The 20695-nt window shown below is 36.6% G+C and overlaps 1 protein-coding gene across 1 annotated transcript in view; it reads left to right on the top strand.

The window, feature by feature from the left end:
- Window positions 1–5637: 5637 nt before the first annotated feature.
- The window catches only part of LOC145258102 (protein fem-1 homolog C-like), a 58423-nt gene continuing 43365 nt past the window's right edge, over window positions 5638–20695 (top strand). The window contains exon 1 of the mRNA XM_080115843.1: window positions 5638–7854. Within this exon, the coding sequence (XP_079971969.1) occupies window positions 7314–7854 (541 nt within the window). The 5' untranslated portion in view covers window positions 5638–7313. The remainder of the gene's footprint in view (window positions 7855–20695) is intronic.

Raw genomic sequence — 20695 nt, 5'->3', positions numbered from 1 at the left:
CTTCATTTTTATGCGTTCGCGTAAGAATACAGTAAACAATCAGAGTTTTTCCCAAAACACTATTGTCGCCACCTGTAATACCCTTGAAATCTAACTCTAAGGGACAGTTAAGGACTACCAAATTCAGATAGACATTCCGCAGGTCCCAGCAATGATTCCCTGATCTACTGGCAATCTTTTGCAGACTAAATAACCGTCTCAAAATTATCACCATGCGTACTTAACTGCTAGTACCTAAACTTTCGCCACAATAATTAACTTTCGTGAAGTTTTTGTCATTAAATGAAACTATCTTGATACCTTTCTCAGTCTCGAAAGATTTCTTCAGTCAAATAAAAACTATCAGTCATGTATTCACATTCAAATAATATTCTTTCCTCACTCGAAGGACATTCCTAAATCTTTCCCTTATGACATATAGACATCTCACCATATCATTGATGGACTCCAGTACTTTTAATTTCCTCCACACATGGAGACAGAGCACAATGAAGAAGAACTCTGACTTACATGTCTAAACACTAAAAATGATTTTCTTCTCGTTAATAAAAAATCTTATTTAAAACGTTTGTAATTGTTCCAGAGTCATACCTATTTTTGACATGTTTTTTTTTTGTTGTTTTTTTTTGCTTGCTACAGAAAGGTGTTTCAACCCATGCTCTTGGCTTCATCATGAATTAAGAAACCGATCTATCTTCCCTCTGCAAACTGGTGAACTCTGTAGCAGCCGACACTCGCTCCAAACACAGGCAGAAGTTACTTCTCTCGACGAGATTGTAAAATTCCCTGGCTTGTCTAATCAAAAGCCAGCCCTCAATCACGTGACCGAGTATATAAAAGGCGAAATCTGATACCATTAATCCTCTTTTTCACTGGTCTGCCCAATAGCAAACATCACTGGAGGGCTTTGGCCCCTGGCTGAACGTGAGTACTACAAGCTAACAATGGCTCTCTTCTAGTTACCATTTGTTTCCACATGCTGTACCCAAACGAACTTTATCATTCTACAGGACTATCCAAACGGACATTCTTTGTCATGCTAAAGAACATACAACTCACACTCCCGCATGACAGCACGTCAACACATTGAAGACTTTGCCCTCTCTTTCTCTTCTAATCGTTTTTTTTTTTTTTTTACATGGAGTTCACCACTTATCAAGGCCCAATGGCCACTCGGGGATAAGGGTTATTGTGTGTACAGTAATCAAAGGGATAGTGTAGCAATAGTATTGGAGAATTGGTAAGGTGTCATTACTTGGGGGGGGGCGGTTCATCAGGAATTTGTTTGTGTTGGACTTGAAGACATCCAGGTTGAAGTCGGGAGGGAAACAGGTAAGCGGAACAGAGTTCCACAGGCGTGCAGTTCTAAGAAAGAAGCTTTGTTCATGGTATCTACATTTTGATTTAAGCACAGATAAGGAGTGGGGAAAATTATTGAAAGTGATTTCAGCTAGTCGGGTGTTTTTTGTAATCGGTTTCCTTTGCCCCAACTACTACTAGCTATAAACACGTGTGGACTGAACTGTTCTCTTCTTCAACCAGCCAACATGATATTAATTCTATCTTCACACAAGAACACTTCAACCTACTAACCCCTTTCTCTTTTGTACTCTTCTACTACTAACAAAAATGACAAATAAAGTTGTTTATTAATAGAGAATGAAACTCCATTGTGTTATCTCCCATTTCTATACCTTCGACATCAGCAAAATGGCAACACTCAACCTTGGCGCTCCATACAAACAAGTTACCGTCGAAGTCAGTTAAATAGCAACGCACAATCTTAGCATTCCATACAAACTAGTTACCGTCGACGTCAGTTAAATAGCAACGCACAATCTTAGCATTCCATACAAACTAGTTACCGTCGACGTCAGTTAAATAGCAATGCACAATCTTAGCATTCCATACAAACTAGTTACCGTCGACGTCAGTTAAATAGCAACGCACAATCTTAGCATTCCATGCAAACTAGTTACCGTCGACGTCAGTTAAATAGCAATGCACAATCTTAGCATTCCATACAATCTATTTACCGTTGACGTCAGTTAAATAGCAACACACAATCTTAGCATTCCATACAAACTAGTTACCGTCGACGTCAGTTAAATAGCAACGCACAATCTTAGCATTCCATACAAACTAGTTACCGTCGACGTCAGTTAAATAGCAACGCACAATCTTAGCATTCCATACAAACTAGTTACCGTCGACGTCAGCAAAATAGCAACACACAATCTTAGCATTCCATACAAACTAGTTACCGTCGACGTCAGCAAAATAGCAACGCACAATCTTAGCATTCCATACAAACTAGTTACTGTCGATGTCAGTTAAATAGCAACGCACAATCTTAGCATTCCATACAAACTAGTTACCATTGACGTCAGGTAAATAGCAACGCACAATCTTAGCATTCCATACAAACTAGTTACCGTCGACGTCAGCAAAATAGCAACGCACAATCTTAGCATTCCATACAAACTAGTTACCATCGGCGTCAGTTAAAGAGCAACGCACAATCTTAGCATTCCATACAAACTAGTTACCGTCGACGTCAGCAAAATAGCAACGCACAATCTTAGCATTCCATACAAACTAGTTACCGTCGACGTCAGGTAAATAGCAACACATAATCTTAGCATTCCATACAAACTAGTTACCGTCGACGTCAGGTAAATAGCAACGCACAATCTTAACATTCCATACAAACTAGTTACCATCGACGTCAGTTAAATAGCAACGCACAATCTTAGCATTCCATACAAATTAGTTACCGTCGACGTCAGGTAAATAGCAATGCAAAATCTTAGCATTCCATACAATCTAGTTACCGTCGACGTCAGCAAAATAGCAACGCACAATCTTAGCATTCCATACAAACTAGTTACCGTCGACGTCAGGTAAATAGCAACGCACAATCTTAGCATTCCATACAAACTAGTTACCGTCGACATCAGCAAAATAGCAACGCACAATCTTAGCATTCCATACAAACTAGTTACCGTCGACGTCAGGTAAATAGCAACGCACAATCTTAGCATTCCATACAAACTGGTGACTCTGACTTCAGCAAAATAGTAACATGCAACTTCGGCGCTTGTCATTTGTCATAAAATTTCTTATTATGAGTTTTGTAAAAAAAAAAAGTCGTGCATCACTTCATTTAAAAAAGGTAACGAATGAATTGAAATCAATGTTACAAAAAAAAAAAAAAAACAAATAGATTCTGAAAGAAAGAAAATAAAAAAGAATAAAACTAATCTTTCTTTTCCAGTTATCTCATAAAATAGCACACACTGATGACTTTGACTTCAATAAAATGCAGACACACACAACCATACCTTCCTCTACAAACTGGTGACCTGATGACATCAGTAAATCAGCAACACACAACACAGACCTCCTTGCAAACTAGTGACACAGGTCTCTATAAAGTAGCCAATATTATGCAAATAATCGCTCAAAAATCGAAAATTAAACAAAATATACAAACTGAACTCTGACTACAACGAACTGGCAGCACACAAAACCTTGATCCTCCCTACAAACTGACAACCTTGATTCCAGCAAAATAGCACCACACACACACACACACACATGATCCTCCTACGGATTAGTAGTCCCATAGCCAGCATGTTGGACAATTGACCCACTAAGGGGATTTTACTTACATCATTTCTAGCAGTGATTATCAATGCCTGTTTAATGCTGAATCTCCCATTAAATTCACGATACAATGGAGGCATCAACCACAACTACACAGGCCACATTGGAGATACCAATCTTACCTTCTACGGTAGAGTCAGTTCACGATAGTGAAACAAGTACATCAGAATCCTAATATATTTTCATGCATAAGAAAGCTTCTTCCAAGTATATCGCATTCTTACGTAATGCCGATGCAGCACACGCATACATATTGATGCTGTTTTAGCCATCAATAATGTTGATTGCAGTAGACGAGAGGAATGATAAGGAATTTTATAACCTACGACATTCTGTTTATCTATCGCACAGCTCCTCGCTATATTCCAAATGGAGGTGAATGTCCATAATGTTTCAAAAACAGGCGACTCATTTCCTTTGAAATTGCACCATTTATCTCACCAGGCAAAAGTGCAACACAAAAGTTGGTGACATCACTTTTCTTTTGGACTGCCATTGTCACCGTTGGATTGACTTTGATTAATTTCAATGCTTTTGATATTGGCTAAGACGTCAGATTTTCTTTCACTTTCTTTTCCGCCCTCGTGTCACGGGTTCAAGTCTGCTTGCCTACTACCACTTTTTTTTTTTTTGCTCAGCACACACCTCCAAACACTGGGGCAACACCGGGTACCCAGGCTAATATATATATATATATATATATATATATATATATATATATATATATATATATATATATATATCTTCTCTACAATTATGTAAATGCAACTTTGTGTGTGTGTGTGTGTATGTGTGTGTGTGTGTGTGTGTGTGTGTGTGTGTGTGAGTTTCTAATAGACTCCGAACAGATTTTCTTTAAAATTTAAAGAACTTTAGTGTATAAGTCTGGGACTGATCTTAGTTAAGTTTTGTCTCAGAATACTCCTGATAATTACCGATAAGCGATAATCAAAACCGTTATTTTAATTTATCTATAGTCGCTAAAGCCATTCTTTCCATGTCATCACTTAGCAACAATGATAGAACAACGGACCATAAAAGTTCTACTGTGGGTAAGTTGATAGCATGTTTTTTTTTGCATGATGTGGTCTGTAGGTTTGGCGAATGGTGGCTTTGTAGAAGTACAGGATATTTTCAAGCATAACTTTCTAACACGGTAGAGAAAGCCCACCTTATTGCAACAGCCTTCATTTTTCTTTTAAGGGACGATTTTTTTGCTACCCCTCCCTGCAGAAAAGGGTCCAGTTGAGGGTGAAGGAATGAATGTTTTTAGCCAATTTTTCGATATTTGTCGTCTAAGGGATTGAGCTTTAAAATGATAAACACTACATTTTTTTTGTTTTTAAATTTGAATATATTATTTATTGATCTTTTATCTTCAATTTGTGATATATAAAACTTTGGTACATAAATTAATTATTTACTTTTTAATAGACATTTGAAAATGGGGGGCGTGAATTTAAAAAAACACATTTGTCTAAAATATTATATTCGGTTTATATTGGAAAGAGTATAACATTTCACATCGACCCTGAAAATATCGTAAAAATTGAATCAATAGAAAAATTTTGATAGATTTTTAAAGTTTAAAAATTGAAAAATATTGAACTCGTAACATTCAATTAATTTCATTACTATTTTTTAAAAAATATTTCTATTACTTTTTATACAACTTTAATAGTTTATTTTAGGAGTATAATCCATAAAGAAAATAAACAACCCAACTTTAAAAGAGAAATTACGAGTTTTTTTTATATTTTATTTGCAGTTTCGTGTTAGGTGTGTCAAAAATTCCTACAAAAATTCTGATACACCTAAACATGCACATTGCAAACAACCATAACATCCACAACTTTTGTCAACTAGTCATCTTTTATGACGTCATATTCTTGTTAGCAACTAACATTAATCCTTTCTGACGTCATCCACGTGCAAGTAAATATATATACATATTTTCCTTGGAAACAATTTTTATTTATTTTTGCCTAGAGTGGCTTTTTCGGGGGAGCTAGTGGGTATCTCCCCTATATTAAACCAACCTAGTATAATATCTAGCCCTTGTGAGGAGTCGATAGCAAGCAATATCCATAGAATTTTAGTAGTATATATAGATATATAAAAAAGATATCAACATAGAGATAGATTTAATGTTTTTCAATGAGTGATCAAAATCGAGAGAGAGATTAGGTGACGGCTGTCCTCCTTAGAGCTGATTCGGTTTTTGTAGTTACCCCTTAAGGGAGATAACTCTAATTATCTTTTCCCACGCATTAGAACTCTCCTGTCTATTTTGTTATATACATATATAATATATTTTTTAAAACGAAGTAAAGAAACAGAACAAAAAACTTTGTTTTAATTTTTAGTATTAAAAAGCAAAACAAAATAAAAACAAAAGATTCGAGTTAAAATAATCCTTTAAAAAACTAGGGAACACCTTTTTTCGTCAATAATGTTTCGAATTCAAAGTAAAAGTTCAAAATGTAGTGTTTTTAAAAAGTAATAACGTTTTTTTTGTTATCGGTTTGTTATGTTTTGGCATGAACTTTAAAATGTTAGCTAATCTTAATAATTAAAAATGGATAACCGATTTATTTATTTTTGTTATATAAACAAGGCCCACATGTGACGGACGATGCTGTTGCCTAAAAGTAACATGTCATAGAAATCAGCAGCAGCAGCCTCTGTTTCGATTTCGTGTGGCGGATATAAATTCAACGCCATATTTATTTTCGACTATCTATTTCTCCCTGTTATCCATCGTTTTAATACATTTCCAGATGTGCTGCCGCTAATTTGTGACCCGTTTCCAATAACCTTAACCCGCAAAGAAGACAAGTGTCCGATGGCTTTCCTCGCCCAGCACTGGATACCGTTCGATTAACAGCCTTTTCAGTGAACAGACATCAACCTGCAACCAGAGAGAGAAAAAAAAAAAAAAATAATAATAAAAAAAAAAAAAATAGGAAGACATGACTTCGTCACCTTCACAAAACACAACACAAATCTAATCTTTACTCCCTTTAAAAAATTTTGTTATCCATAAAAAATATATTTAAAAAAAATAATAACAAACTGATATTAAAAGAACTATTTTTATCTATATATAAATAAATATTATTCACCAAACGTAATCGTCTTAGTAATAATGACTATATAACTATGTCAACTCTGATATAAACTATTAATCACAATGGCTGTTTAACTATGATTTAGTCATTTTTAATGGTGACTATACGACTATTTGTATTATAAAGTATTACTAGCAATGCCTATATAACTATTATATAAAGCTTAAAAGCAACCTAAACAGTGTTTTTTTGTGCACGCACGTCTATATTTATCATCTATCTATCTATATACTTAGCTATTGAGCACTGTTTAAGTACATATTAAAATTATATATATAAAATCTTATGTAGATACATAACGTTATATATATCTATATCATATTTATTTTTCTACAATCGTACATCGACCAACAAGAAATCTTCGGATTGGAGTTTCGCCCCCCTTAAGGCTCTTCAGTAGGGTACATTCGACCCAATTATATATGCTATCAGTTCCTTCCCTCTTCTTGTTTTTTCTTCTATGAACATATAAAAACTCAATGAGATCTGTTGGGAAAACCCGGGAGGGGAGGTATGGAGACCAAAAGTATTTATAACGCAGCACGCGACGGGAAGCTGTCCCGTTTGAAGTCGCAGCTCGACCAGAAGACCCTCGAAGACAGATGCAAACTTGTGGTGGCCAAGACAAACGGTGCGACTCCCCTGATCGTGGCCTGTCGTAATGGACACCTAGACGTCGTCCGGTACCTCAGTGACGAGTGCCATGCCAGCATGGAGCAGGTCGGCTCGGTGATTTTCGACGGGGAGACCATAGAAGGGGCCCCTCCCTTGTGGTGCGCCGCGGCGGCCGGTCACATGGAGATTGTCCAGTATCTGATCGAGAAAGGGGCCGGGGTCAACCAGACGACGTTGACCAACTCGACGCCCCTGCGGGCAGCCTGCTTCGATGGACACAGTGAGATTGTCAAGTTTCTGATCGCCAACAAAGCGGACATCGAGATTGCGAATCGACATGGCCACACTTGTCTCATGATCTCCTGCTACAAGGGCCACAAAGACATTGCCGAGTACTTGTTGAAGCTGGGAGCCGACGTCAACCGGAAAAGCTTGAAAGGTAATACTAATTATATATTTTTGGCAGTTCGGAAGCTGAACTCATTTTCTAAGGGAGGTAACTCTATTTTACTAAAGTAGTTTAAAAAAAAAAGTAATTTTGGTACCTATGATGCACTTATGTTACCGTGCTGAAATATTATAATAATGGCATTATCTAGAAAGCCATTCTTAACATGGGGAGGGGAGTGTTTTGTAATTAATCTGTAATTTCATCTAACAATTTAATAAAAAAGATATCGTGAAACTTGAAAATACTATTTAACAAATAGCACGGTAACATAAGTGCATAAGCATCGTTATTTTTATTTCTTACAATTCTTAGTAAAATAGAGTTACCGCCCTTAGAACAATAAGTTAAGATTCCGGGTAAGGTAGGTTTGACCGATCTATTTTTTTTAATATGTTGTTTTAAGCAAAACAATACTACGTACTTACTTGTCATGTCGAAAATAGTAACATATCCCAAAATTACGAAAATTGGTTAAAATGCGGGTATTATTATACAAACACCGTGACAGCGTTGGGGTTAGGGTTAGGGTTCAGGGTTAGGTTTAGGGTTAGGTTTAGGGTTAGGGTTAGGGGTAGGGTTAATTCGCTGTCACGGTGTTTGTATAGTTTTACCAAAATGCGCTGGTTCAGTGGTTCTGGTTCAGTGGTTTTTGGTTCACTACCTGAAACCGTACCTTTATAGTGTTTTTGACCTTTGTTTAGGGTTTATTGAGTTTGTTTGAGGTGTATTCATCGACTAGAATGTTATTTATAGTTAAAAGTAATTCTTACGGAAAATTTAGTAAAATTGCATTTTTATTAGACGTGAAGAAGAGTCTACACACAGGGGACATAACTCTGAAGAAATATTTTAGATTACTTCTTCATGACTGCAATATTTGTTGTCTATAACGATAGCCTTTTATTTTATTTTTTTACTAAAAACACATCAGTTGTTCTACTTGAATTTTTGTAATCTTTGGATATATCACTATTTTCGACATGACAGTTAAGTACGTAATATTGTCTTTGCTTAAAACAACACATTAAAAAAAATCGATTTGTCGACTAATAAGCACCAGGTTCCGAATGACAATATATTTTTAAAAATACTTGTACCTTTCACCTGACATAACTGACAGTCTTCCCTTTGGTACTACGATGATCTGGTCATATTATAAAATGACCCCCCCCCTTCGTTTATTTGAAACAATGTTTCATATTTCTGCAGTTTATGGACCATTAATGTTATTATTTAGAAAGCCATTCTTAACATGTGAAAAGGGGAGAGGCGTTAACTATTCTGTACTTTCACCTAACAATTTAAAGTACTCATGTGGAATACAGACCATACTGAAATAATAACGTTATTATTTAGAAAGCCATTCTTAACATTAGGAAAGAGAGGGCGTTTTGTAACCTAACAATTTGATAAAGAAGAGATGCTATAAAAAGTGAATTTAGTTTGAAAATTTTATCAAAAACCAGCATGGTCGGTAAACAGCAAAAGTATTCAATTTTCTTTTATGGAAATCACTCCAGACAATGCACGAAACCACTTTGTGTAAGGAGCTAAAATAACCTAATAGATAATGCATAGTCTGTCAAACTCCAGTCCCTGTCACATCATGGCACTGTTGCACCTCTATACTTGTTTGACAAGTACTTTCATCGAATGTGCTCCAATGAACTTGCTGCACTTGTATTCCCCGCAATGAAAACATCTCTGATCTAGCAGCAAAATTCCCCCCCTTCACTGTAGAGTTCCCTATTACAGGACGGAAAACTTTATCCTGTAATACCATCATTCCTTAGGCCGCTTTCTTTTAGATCTTCCTTCTGCTCTGTTTCTGGAACCGTACCAACATGCAGAATTTAAATGTATTATGAACAAACATCTTACTACCTTTTTCCCTACTTTGGTTGTCTCCCCTGATGAATCTGACCGCTATCACAGTAACCCATTATATCCCAGTGGCAGTATATCTTGTTGGGGGCGAATAATAAAAAAAAAAAAGAAAGACAAATCACGTAAATTATCAGTGAAATGATTTTTGGCATGGTCTAAAATTAAATTGTTTACAATTAATGTTTAAAATGATTTCAAAATGTCTTACAGGGGGGGGGGATGGAAAGGGATTGGAGCTCAGTCGATGATCCATTATGAACATGTAGATACATAGTAGAGAGAGGCTAGCAACATCTCTTCTATACAAAAGTGGCTGTAAAGAAGAGAATCGATTATTCCCACCACTAGATTGTAAAATGGATTTTGTACCCTGTCAAGGCAAGAACGAGTGCTCCGAGCAGAATCTGCCCAGATATGACAACAGTACTCCATTTTAGAATGGATCTCTTGTGCTCCCTCGATGTACATATCCCCAACAAGCTTAGCTTAGCAACAAATTCTCACCCCTTCACTGTTAAAGTCCCTAAATGTCAGAAAGCTTTCCATTTTAATAGTTTATTCCCTTGAACAGCTAAATTTTGGAATTCCCTTTCTACTACCTGCTTCCCTGACTGTACTGATATGCAGAATTTTAAATGTAATGTAAACCAATATCTTGCTAATCTTTCCTAGGCATGGTCTCAAATAGTAGCCCCTTACGTTCAAGTGGCAATATGCCTTGTTAGGGGTGAATGTGAGTGCAAAAAAAAAAAAATCTGGCTCTTATACAAATAGATGACTGCTTCAGAAGTGACGTACTTTGCGATGCGATAGGATGATCTAGTTATTTTTCCAGCAAACTTAGCAACAGATTTCATCTAAGTATTCCATTTCTAGTCAGTCCCAGAAGCTTATCTAAGAAGGTGGCTTCCTTAAGGAGAGAGCTATTCATTTGGGAAGAAATGACGATTGGAGCGTTGGTGTTGAAAAGAAGCAAACTTGGTTTTGGAGACATTAAAAGTGACAAGCCATTTTTCCTTCCACTGCATGACATGCTCCAAATTGGAAGAGAGAGACTTGGAAAATGCTGCCATGGATAGCTGTACTGTGTAGATATATGTGAATGATTGCATGATACGATTTATGAAGATAATTTATGTTGTACTGTGTCGATATATGTGAATGATTGCATGATACGATTTATGGAGATAATTTATGAAGATCAAGAAAAGGATAGATTGAAAAATGGATCCCTGAGGTACGACGATAATAATATTTTGAACGTCAGACTTCTGCCCATCAACAACTACTTTCATAGACCTAACAGAGAGAAAAGATTTGATGGTTCTGAGAACATTTCCTGATATTCCATAGCTAACAAGTTTGTAAAGCAAACCCTTGTGTCAAACTTTATCAAAGAACTTTGATATATCAAGAGCTATTGCCCGAGAGACAAAGTCCCAGATTCACTGATCCTGTGTTATAATACGATCTACACGTCAGTTATAGATCTTGCAAGATGAATGGTATATGATAGGAATCTGTTAACATTGAATTTGAAGACGACCATGTTATAGTCTTCAAAGAAGCAGTTCCTCAGCAATGTGTTCTGCAAATGAGAAGCTCTTGCAAAGAAATTCTGAAATTTCGTCTGATGCTAGGCACATGGAGAAAAGAAACAATGGAAAGTTATTTTTTGTTGTAGTTGGTTGGAAAGCAGCTTGGTGGTATTTTGCGAGTTCTTGCTGTGAATGCTTTTCAAAGGAGACTGAAATTGGAGCTCGGTCAAACACCTATGAAAGTTACAATAGAGTAGAAAAAGACTAGCAAAGGCTTTTCTGTAAGAAAGAAACTTTAAGGAATCATCACCCCCCCCCACTAGATTGTGAAGTCAATTTTGAACTTTGTTAAAACAACGAAGAATGCTCTGAGCAACACCTCCCCAGATGTGACAGTAGTACTCTCTCTTAGGACAAGGGTATATTTGATTTGCATCCACATTATTCGGCATTAATCATCTATATATTAATATGATAACGTGTGTGTTGTTCTTTGTGTCACGCTTACATCTGGGTCGTTTAATTGTTATGTATTTCCATTTCTTGTCATAAATAATTTTACCAAGAATTCTTCCTACATCAAACTGTGCACTTATTGTTTCTATTAACACACAACAATCCTTATCCATGAAATTCTTTATTTTACCAATCAACTTTTCCTTATTTCTCTTGAACCTTTTTTCATCCCTCACAGACTCCCTGCCTTCCTTGAATCTTCTATGCCATTCACAAACTGGTGCTCAGTTCATACAAGATGGTCCAAAAGCAATCTGAAGCATTCCATACGTTTCTGTGGCATTTTTCCAAGTTTAAACAGAATTTTATTGCATATCGTTCTTCTAAAGTGTCCTCACATCCAGATTGCATTTTTGAAATTCACCAGCTGTGACAATCAGGCTTTAGTAGGGTGTATTCCAATCCCTGCTGTAGCTGTTCATTTGAACCTGAAATCATAAAAATAAGTCAGTCATCTCATAAGATGTATAACAATAACATACTGAATTTTCAAGAGTCTACGACAATTTTAAATGACTGTACAAAAAAACTTATTAAAGGATTCTCGTGTCAATCCTTATCTAAAAAAAATTCAGAAACATTATGTCCGACATGTGTTTACTTGCAATTAACTTTATTTTAAATTCTTTTTTTTTTCGTCCCAAACAATACATAATGCCATTTTTAATTAAGGTGCTACTATTCAGGATTATGTAGAGTGTTATTTTTTTTTTATTTACATTTAAACTTTTGCATGTCAGTACAGTCTAGGAATAGGCATGGAAGTTTAGCAGTCTGAGGAAAGAAGCTATTAAAATAAAAGTATTTCTGGCATCTAGGGACCTCGGCAGTGAATGGGTGTGATTTTGCTGCTTGATGGGCTAGCCGGGAGTATTGGAGGAACAAATTGTATGAGTTTGTCAGAGCACCTTGCATTAAAATACCTGTAAAATAGGCACATGAATGCTACATTATGGTGATGGGACAGAGGTTAGAGCTTGGTTGATAGTGTGGTACCTATTAGATTTAAAACTCTTTTTTTGGACCCTGTCTAAGAGAGAGAAGGAGAGAGAGACTAGTGGTTGATGCACTAGCCCAGATATGGCAACAATATTCCATAGTGGCAGTAGAGGGAGCCTACCTTCTTTGCCTTAGAAATGTCCTAAAAAAAAAAAAGATGTTTGAAATGTAATTGATAATAAATCGTAAACATATTTTGTCAGCCATTTTTAATTTATTACTAACAGGGAAACCCTACATTGTCCGGGAATAAATGATGATTAAAGAATGTTTCACGCTCCCATATTTTATTGTCATCGAAATTGGTAAATCACCTATTTTTTAGTCAAATTGATTGGTTACCTGCTCTAATTGGAGACCCATCGTGGTGCATAAAGAGGAAACTTCACATGCCTTCCCACAGTGACTTAGTCCACAATACATTATAGTCTTTATTGCACTGTAGAGAACCTACTGTGGATTTTATAAAATTATTTTTATATATAATGGCTTGAATTAAATTTTAAAATGAAAAAGTCAAGGGTCGGTGTCTTCAGAGCTAAGTTAAACAATTCTTATCCATAACTGTTAATAATACCTACATGTGTGCACTATATATATATATATATATATATATATATATATATATAAAGTAAATTCTTGGTACAACAAAATGGAAGGAGAAATTTCAGAGGAAACATAATTTAATTTAAATACCAAAGAAACAAAAAAACAAAAAAAAACCTGCCCATTTTTTTTTGTTTCTTTGATATATATATATATATAATTTTTTTGCTTATTTTTATTTTATTTTATTTGAATTTATTTTTTCTTATTGCATTTTTGACTTAAACTTGAAACAACTTAACTCTACTTATGCTGTTCTTCTAATTTTCTTTTTTTTAAAATCTTTTTTGTCAATTATGCCTGGTACTACCCAAAACCAGTCCTTAAATAAGATTCTCCAATCCAAAAAATATAAGCCGACTTCACAATTCCCATTAATGTAACCTAATTATAAGGTGATGCCGGAAGGTTCTACCTCGAGGTATCTAAAGCAAAGAAAAAAAAACAAAAAAAAACTTCCACGGATTAATATGGGAGGGGAAACTATCCTTAAGTACTATCCTAAACTGGGAATGGGGTAAAGGACTTATATTAAGTAGATATTAATAAGTCCCTCTTATCTTTTTTTTTTTTTTTTCAATGGAGAGTAGATAACACAGTGGATGTGTTATCGGCAGCTCCAGTAACTCTCGCTTCTCCTTTTTTGTCCCCCAGTCCTCATTTCCAATGAGTGATGTTTCTGAAAAAGGGTGAAGAAAAAGCTGCTTCCCAGGTCGGTAGCACTTCGTAAACAGTAGTCTGAGATGCCGGAAATTTTCTGTCTCTATGTCTATTCTTACGGCCATGTCACTAGTAAGGGTGCTGGAGGTAAACGTTTTCATCTGGGCTGACGTTAACCGCCTGATTGTCAGAGACCCGAACCTTGGATTAATCACTAAGGAGGCTGTCCTATCAGCAGATGCAAAGTACTGGGGCTGCTGTATTGCCATTTGGTGAATGGATTCTGGATCATGCTGTAGTCTCTGGTGGGGCCTCTCGATGCCATACTAGTGGGTAATTGTTACGACTTTACCTTATCATGTGCTACAAAAAAAAAAAAAAGAAAAAAAAGAATCTTCACATCTTTTCTCTCTTACTTTCCCTCTCTGTACTGCTCTAACCAAGTATGCTGACCCGTTCCACAGATCCCAAAATCCTCAGCATGAAATATCTCAAAAAAAAAAACATGCATAAACCTAGAACTCCATCCTCCAACGTAGACCCCTACTACTATGTCTCCTACTCCAACGTCAGGGGTCTATGTTCCAACCTTCCAGAGGTTGAAACCCAATTACAGGAGACAAAACCAGACATATTTTTTCTAAGCGAAACTGGAATAGGGCCGACCACCTCCCTAGATGAGTTCTTAATTAATGGATACTCTAACTTAACATCTAAATCTGACCCCAAGATCGCCATGGGCATGGAATATGTGCCTACATTAAAGATGGCTTCCCATGTGGCAGGGATATCTCCAGAGAAGACCCTAACTTACCTTATATGTGCTTCCGGGTTGCACTTGCTTACACCACCGCATTTATATTTGCCCTCTATCACCCCCACAACAGCGGAGTTACTATCTTTAAGAGTATATCGGAGAAAATTGACCACATCCTGTCTGCTCATCCCACGGCTAACATCCACATCTGTGGTGACTTCAACGTCCATAACGTGGTGGGAGGTTCTGTCATGATTTTGCCATTGCCTATGACCTCACTCAGATTGTTCGTGAGCCCACCCGTGTGCCCGATACTACCGGTCAGTATGCAAGCCTTCTAGACCTTTTTCTCTCCACTTCCCCGGAGCTATGCTCATATGCCCTTCTATCTCCTCTAGGATCCTCCGACCATTCCGTTGTATCAGTCAAGATAAAAATGAAATATAATAAGTCTACAGATGTACCTCTCCACCGTACTGTATACCGATACTCTATGGCTGACTGGGATAGCTTCCGTACATTCATATTTGATCTACCTCTCCATTCCATGTTTAAAAAGGATCTGTCCTCTATAGTATCAGACCTGACCGAATGGTTACTTGTTGGCATAGACCAATTCATACCATCCAAAAAATTCCAACAAAAACCTACCAGTCAGCCATAGTTCTCCCCTGAATGTGCTGCTGCCATCGCACACAGAAATCACTTTTTCCATAGCTACCAACGTAATAGATGCACTGAGATTAAAGCTGCTTTCAGGACCACCAGCAACCACTGTAAAAGACTACTAAAAGATGCAAGAGAGCTATATGCTCAATCCGTTAAATCCAAAGTAGCTGATCAGCGTCTTGGTTCCCACCAGTTCTGGCAAATAGGATCCTGAACAGAAGTGTGCGTTCTATCGCAACCATTATCAACGGTCCAAAGGTCATCTCTTCAGCATCTGACAAGGCCAAACTATTTGCCAAGAACTTTGCAGCAAATTCTACCCTATGCGACGAAGGCCATCAACTCCCCGTATTTCTTCCTACAACACACATCACGCTAGGTAACATACAAATATCTGTGTGAGGTCGCCAAGCTAATCAAGAACCTTGATTCTAGTAAAGAAACTGGCCCTGACGGTATTTCATTTATAGTATTAAAAAAGCTACAACCAGAAATTGCCCCCATACTTACAAAACTGTTTAAGCGTTGCCTTAAGGAGAAGTGCTTTCCAACACCCTGGAAAACCTCATTAGTATGCCCTGTATTTAAGAATTCAGGTGATAAGTCATCTCCCTCTCAATACAGACCAGTAAGTCTCCTGGTGTGTCATGAGTAAGTTGCTGGAATCCATATTAAATAGAGAAGTAATCAACCACCTCAGCAGAAATAACCTTCTTAGTGACGTGCAATATGGCTTCCGTTCTGCTAGATCTACAGCAGACGTGCTGACAGTTATATCACATAGAATTAGTGAATCTCTCGACAAAGGCTTCATTTCTATGGCAAGTGCTCTTGACATATCAAAGGCCTTCGATAAGGTATGGCATAAAGGCCTACTTCACAAGATTTCCAGCTATGGTATAACTGAAAATGCTTTCTCTATCATTAAATCATTTCTCTCTGATAGGCTCATAAGAGTAGTGGTTGATGGGCAGAAATCAGAGGCCCACAGTATTAATGCTGGAGTCCCTCAGGGGTCCATCCCGGGGCCCAATTCTCTTCTTGATCTACATCAATGATCTCCCAAAACACATACTAAAATCATTCGTTGACATCTATGCTGATGACCCGACTATCTATGGCAACACATCAAAGGCCGTAAATGACAACGTTCTCTCTGATTCTCTCTCCCTCAGATCTTGAGCGCGTGGTTCAGTGGGGGAAGAGGTGGCTGGTTACCTTTAATGAATCGAAGACCAAGCTCCTATCATTACATCATAAACGCTCTGATCCCCATCTGGCATCAATTGAAATGAATGGCTCTCGTCTAGGGGAGGCCCCATGTTTTGATAAGCTTCTGGGTTTGACCTTTACTCCCGATCTGAGATGGAACACATACATCAAGTTTGTTGCCAAGGTCGGTGGGAAAATGGTGGGATCCTTCTACCACTCCAGAAGATATCTCACTAATGATGCATTTCTCTATCTGTATAAAAGCCAAGTACGTCCAAGGATGGAGTACTGCTGCCACATCTGGGCAGAAGCAGCTAAAAACAGTCTATCCTGCCTTGAAAGAGTTCAAAATAGACTTTGTGGCTTGGTGGAGGATGCCCTTTTCTCTTCCCTGCAACCTTTCTCCCACAGAAGAGACGTTGCGAGCCTGTATGTTTTATCGTTATTTCCATGGCAAGTGCTCATCTGAGCTCCAATCTCTGGTCACCCCCTCGCCAATCTTTCACAAAAAACACCTGACTAGCTTAAACCACTGTCAATAATTTTCCCCACTCTTTATCCGTGCCTAAATCAAAACATAGATTCCATGAACAAAGCTTCTTTCTTAGAACTGCACGGCTGTGGAACTCTCTGCCGCTTGCCTGTCCCCCCCCCCAATTCAACTTGGATGTCTTCAAGTCCAACACAAACAAATTCCTGATGAACCACCTCCTTAAGTAATGACACCTTATCAAATCCCCAATAGTAACTATTACTACGAGTCTATTGCAGTGATTACTGTACACACAATAACCCTTATCCCCAAGTGGCTCCTGGGCCTTGATAAGTGGTGACCCCCATGTAAAAAAAAAAAAAATCATGGTGCAATTGTGCTCTAAACGGAAACATTCATTTCAAACATGCTCCTGTCAGATTAAAAAACTGTTGATTTTATGTCACGCCTTTTGTCTTGTATGGTAATAAAACTTCTCGAATGCATTTGTGATTGTTAGGCGGTGTAAGGTGTTAACTTTGGCCAAAATCACCTGTTCTTTCTTTCATCGGATTATTTCGATTATCGATACTTATTGAAGACATTCTGATACAAAACCTATTTAAGAACCCTGTCAGGTACATAAAGTACCCTTGGGTGAAATTTCATAAAAATCGGCCCAATCATTTTTGAGTCCATAGGGAACGAACCCACGCACACACAAAGTTCCGTTTTATATAAGGTAAAGAGATAATATTGCCGTAAAATGAAATTATTATCACTTTCATGTTTTCCTTGGCCTTTCCTTGCTAACCGACCCTGCTACTGCAACTGTTCAACATCTACTGACCCAAGAACTCTCAGGCATTCTTTCAACATAACCATAGCAACAAAGTCTTGTGTTCTGTGCTCATCTTCCTATGCTGTATCTTCCTCTGAGGTCATCAGATCTAAACCTGTGTTGTTGAAGTCTCACCACGCATCTATTATTTTCATATCATTTCTTTCTATGGGTTGTATGTCCTAATCTGGGAAATCTTGCAGTGAAGGGGTGTGATTTTGTTGCTTATTTGTTTGGTTGGATGTGTTTACGTTGAAGAGATACAAGTTCAGTAAGTTTGTTGGAGCACATTCCATTGAAGTACTTGTAAAGCAAGCACAGTGATGCAACATTAAAGCTAGAGTTTGTAAACAGTGTGAGACCCGTTAGGTAAGGGACCCTATTTTTAATCACCCTCTCAATGGTTGATGCACCTGCCAAAATGTGATAACTATTAGACGTCCTTTACCTGGAGGCATTCAGGCAAGAATCTATATATATATATACCGTGACGCACGTACATACATTAAAGGTACTACAGTATTCTGTAGTACCTTTACTGTGTGTACGTGCGTCACGGTTTCCAGTTTAAGAATTATTCAATCGCGAGATCCTATTTATTAAAAAGGAGGATAGAAAGTGAAAACATCGATGCCTTCGTTCAATCTCAAAAGACAAAGGATATCCCCTGTAGGGGCAGCTACACGTGTAATTGTGATGCAAGGGTTGCACAATCTCCAACCACACCTCTCCTGAATCGGCACTGTTTGAATCCAGTGGCAAGGAGAAGTCCAGGACAACTGGAAACAATGCCGAGATAAGCGTAGAGCACATGCAGCACCTGGAAGTCCCAAATGGTCACCCATTTAGTACTGACCAGGTTTAACGTTGCTTAACTTCAGTGATCCAATGGGAACTGGTGTGTCAATGTGATTATGCCGTACATAACATACTACAGACATTAAATTATTATTATATAAATTATTATTATATAAATTATTATTATATAAATTATTATTATATAAATACGCTAATTTAATGTTCGTAGTATGTTATCACCTTCTATCCTCCTTTTTAATAAATAGGATCTCCCGATCTCCAAAGACGGAATATAAAAAATAAAATAAAATAAAAATATAAAAAAAAAAATGATATCGCTTTTGAGTGTCTTAAATTCTCTGTTCAAAAAAAAAATTTTTGATTTGTAGTTTTAGAATTACATTGTTTTATTTATTTATTTATTTTATGTCTTATTTAAAAAAAAATTAAATTATTATTATATAAATTATTAGTATATAAATTATTAGTATATAGATTATTAGTATATAGATATGCTAATAATTTAATGCTTGTAGTATGTTATCACCTTCTATCCCCCTTTTTGATAAATAGGATCTCCCAATCGCTGAAAACGCAATGTAAAAAAAAAAAAAATGTTTTTAAAATGATACTTTTGGGCCGTACATTTTGAAAAAAAATGTCTTTTCTCTTTTAATTTTACATTTATTTTCTTAGTGAAACTTTATCCTGTATTAATGTAAAAAAAAAAAAAATGTTTTTAAAATGATACTTTTGGGCCGTACATTTTGAAAAAAAATGTCTTTTCTCTTTTAATTTTACATTTATTTTCTTAGTGAAACTTTATCCTGTATTAATGTAAAAAAAAAAAAAAAATGTTTTTAAAATGATACTTTTGGGCCGTACATTTTGAAAAAAAATGTCTTTTCTCTTTTAATTTTACATTTATTTTCTTAGTGAAACTTTATCCTGTATTAATGGCTTCCTTGACACACGATTTCTCCTAGAAAATTTATCCTTAAAATTGAAATGTAAAAATGGTCCCCATTCACGCTGAACGTCCACAGAATGCTCAGCAAAAATGTATTTCATATGAAAGATGCCGCTGTGTGTCAAAGTGTAATATCTGTTCTCTCTGCAATCAGTTTAAATCCTTCTAGACTGAGGTAATTTTAATTAGGTCCTCATTTTTGGTGAGTTAGATTTACTCTCCCATTAAAACCTGACTTTGTGTCTAACTCTGCCTGCATGTGATTAATGATTATTTTTTTTATTTCTTTGCGTTTTTGACTAAGATCAAGGTATATTGTCTGTTTTTGGTGTTGCACTTGATCTGTCCTGTCCTCAATCAGTGAAGGAGAAATTCTTCTAGACTGAGGCAATTTAACTTTTTGTCCCAATCCAGAATGCCTTTTATGGGAAGCTGAATGTCCCCCTCTCTTCAAAACAGAACTTGTGTCTAACTCTGCCCTCATAGAGAGGCAAATAGAAATAAACTCCAAGTTCGCAAATTATTTTTTAGAAATAAGATTTTAAAAATTTGTATATTTTACGCTATTGTATTCATTTTCAATAAATAAGCGATTAATAGTTGAAAAAACAAAAAATAAATAATAATGTGGAATTTACGTAGTTGCGAGAAAAACAGTTATACATGAGAAGTGCCCTCTCCGCCCCCATTTTATTAATATAATGACATGGCAACTAGAGACTAATTAATCCTGTGAAATGATTAGAAATAAAACCACAAAACATTAAATTGTATAAAAAACAACTTTGAAAAGAAAATGAGTCATTGTTTTGATGGACGCCATCATTAGCAAATCTAAAGTATACAGTTATACACACTGTGTGTGTCTCTGGCCTTGATGGAGGGGAAACTAACTGCTATGGTT

The sequence above is a fragment of the Euprymna scolopes genome, chromosome 33 (assembly GCF_053919585.1).
Source record: "Euprymna scolopes isolate OS-2025 chromosome 33, ASM5391958v1, whole genome shotgun sequence".
Lineage (NCBI taxonomy): Eukaryota > Metazoa > Mollusca > Cephalopoda > Sepiida > Sepiolidae > Euprymna > Euprymna scolopes.
The sequence above is the reverse complement of the archived record's forward strand: the minus strand, read 5'-3'. Positions and strand labels throughout refer to the sequence as shown.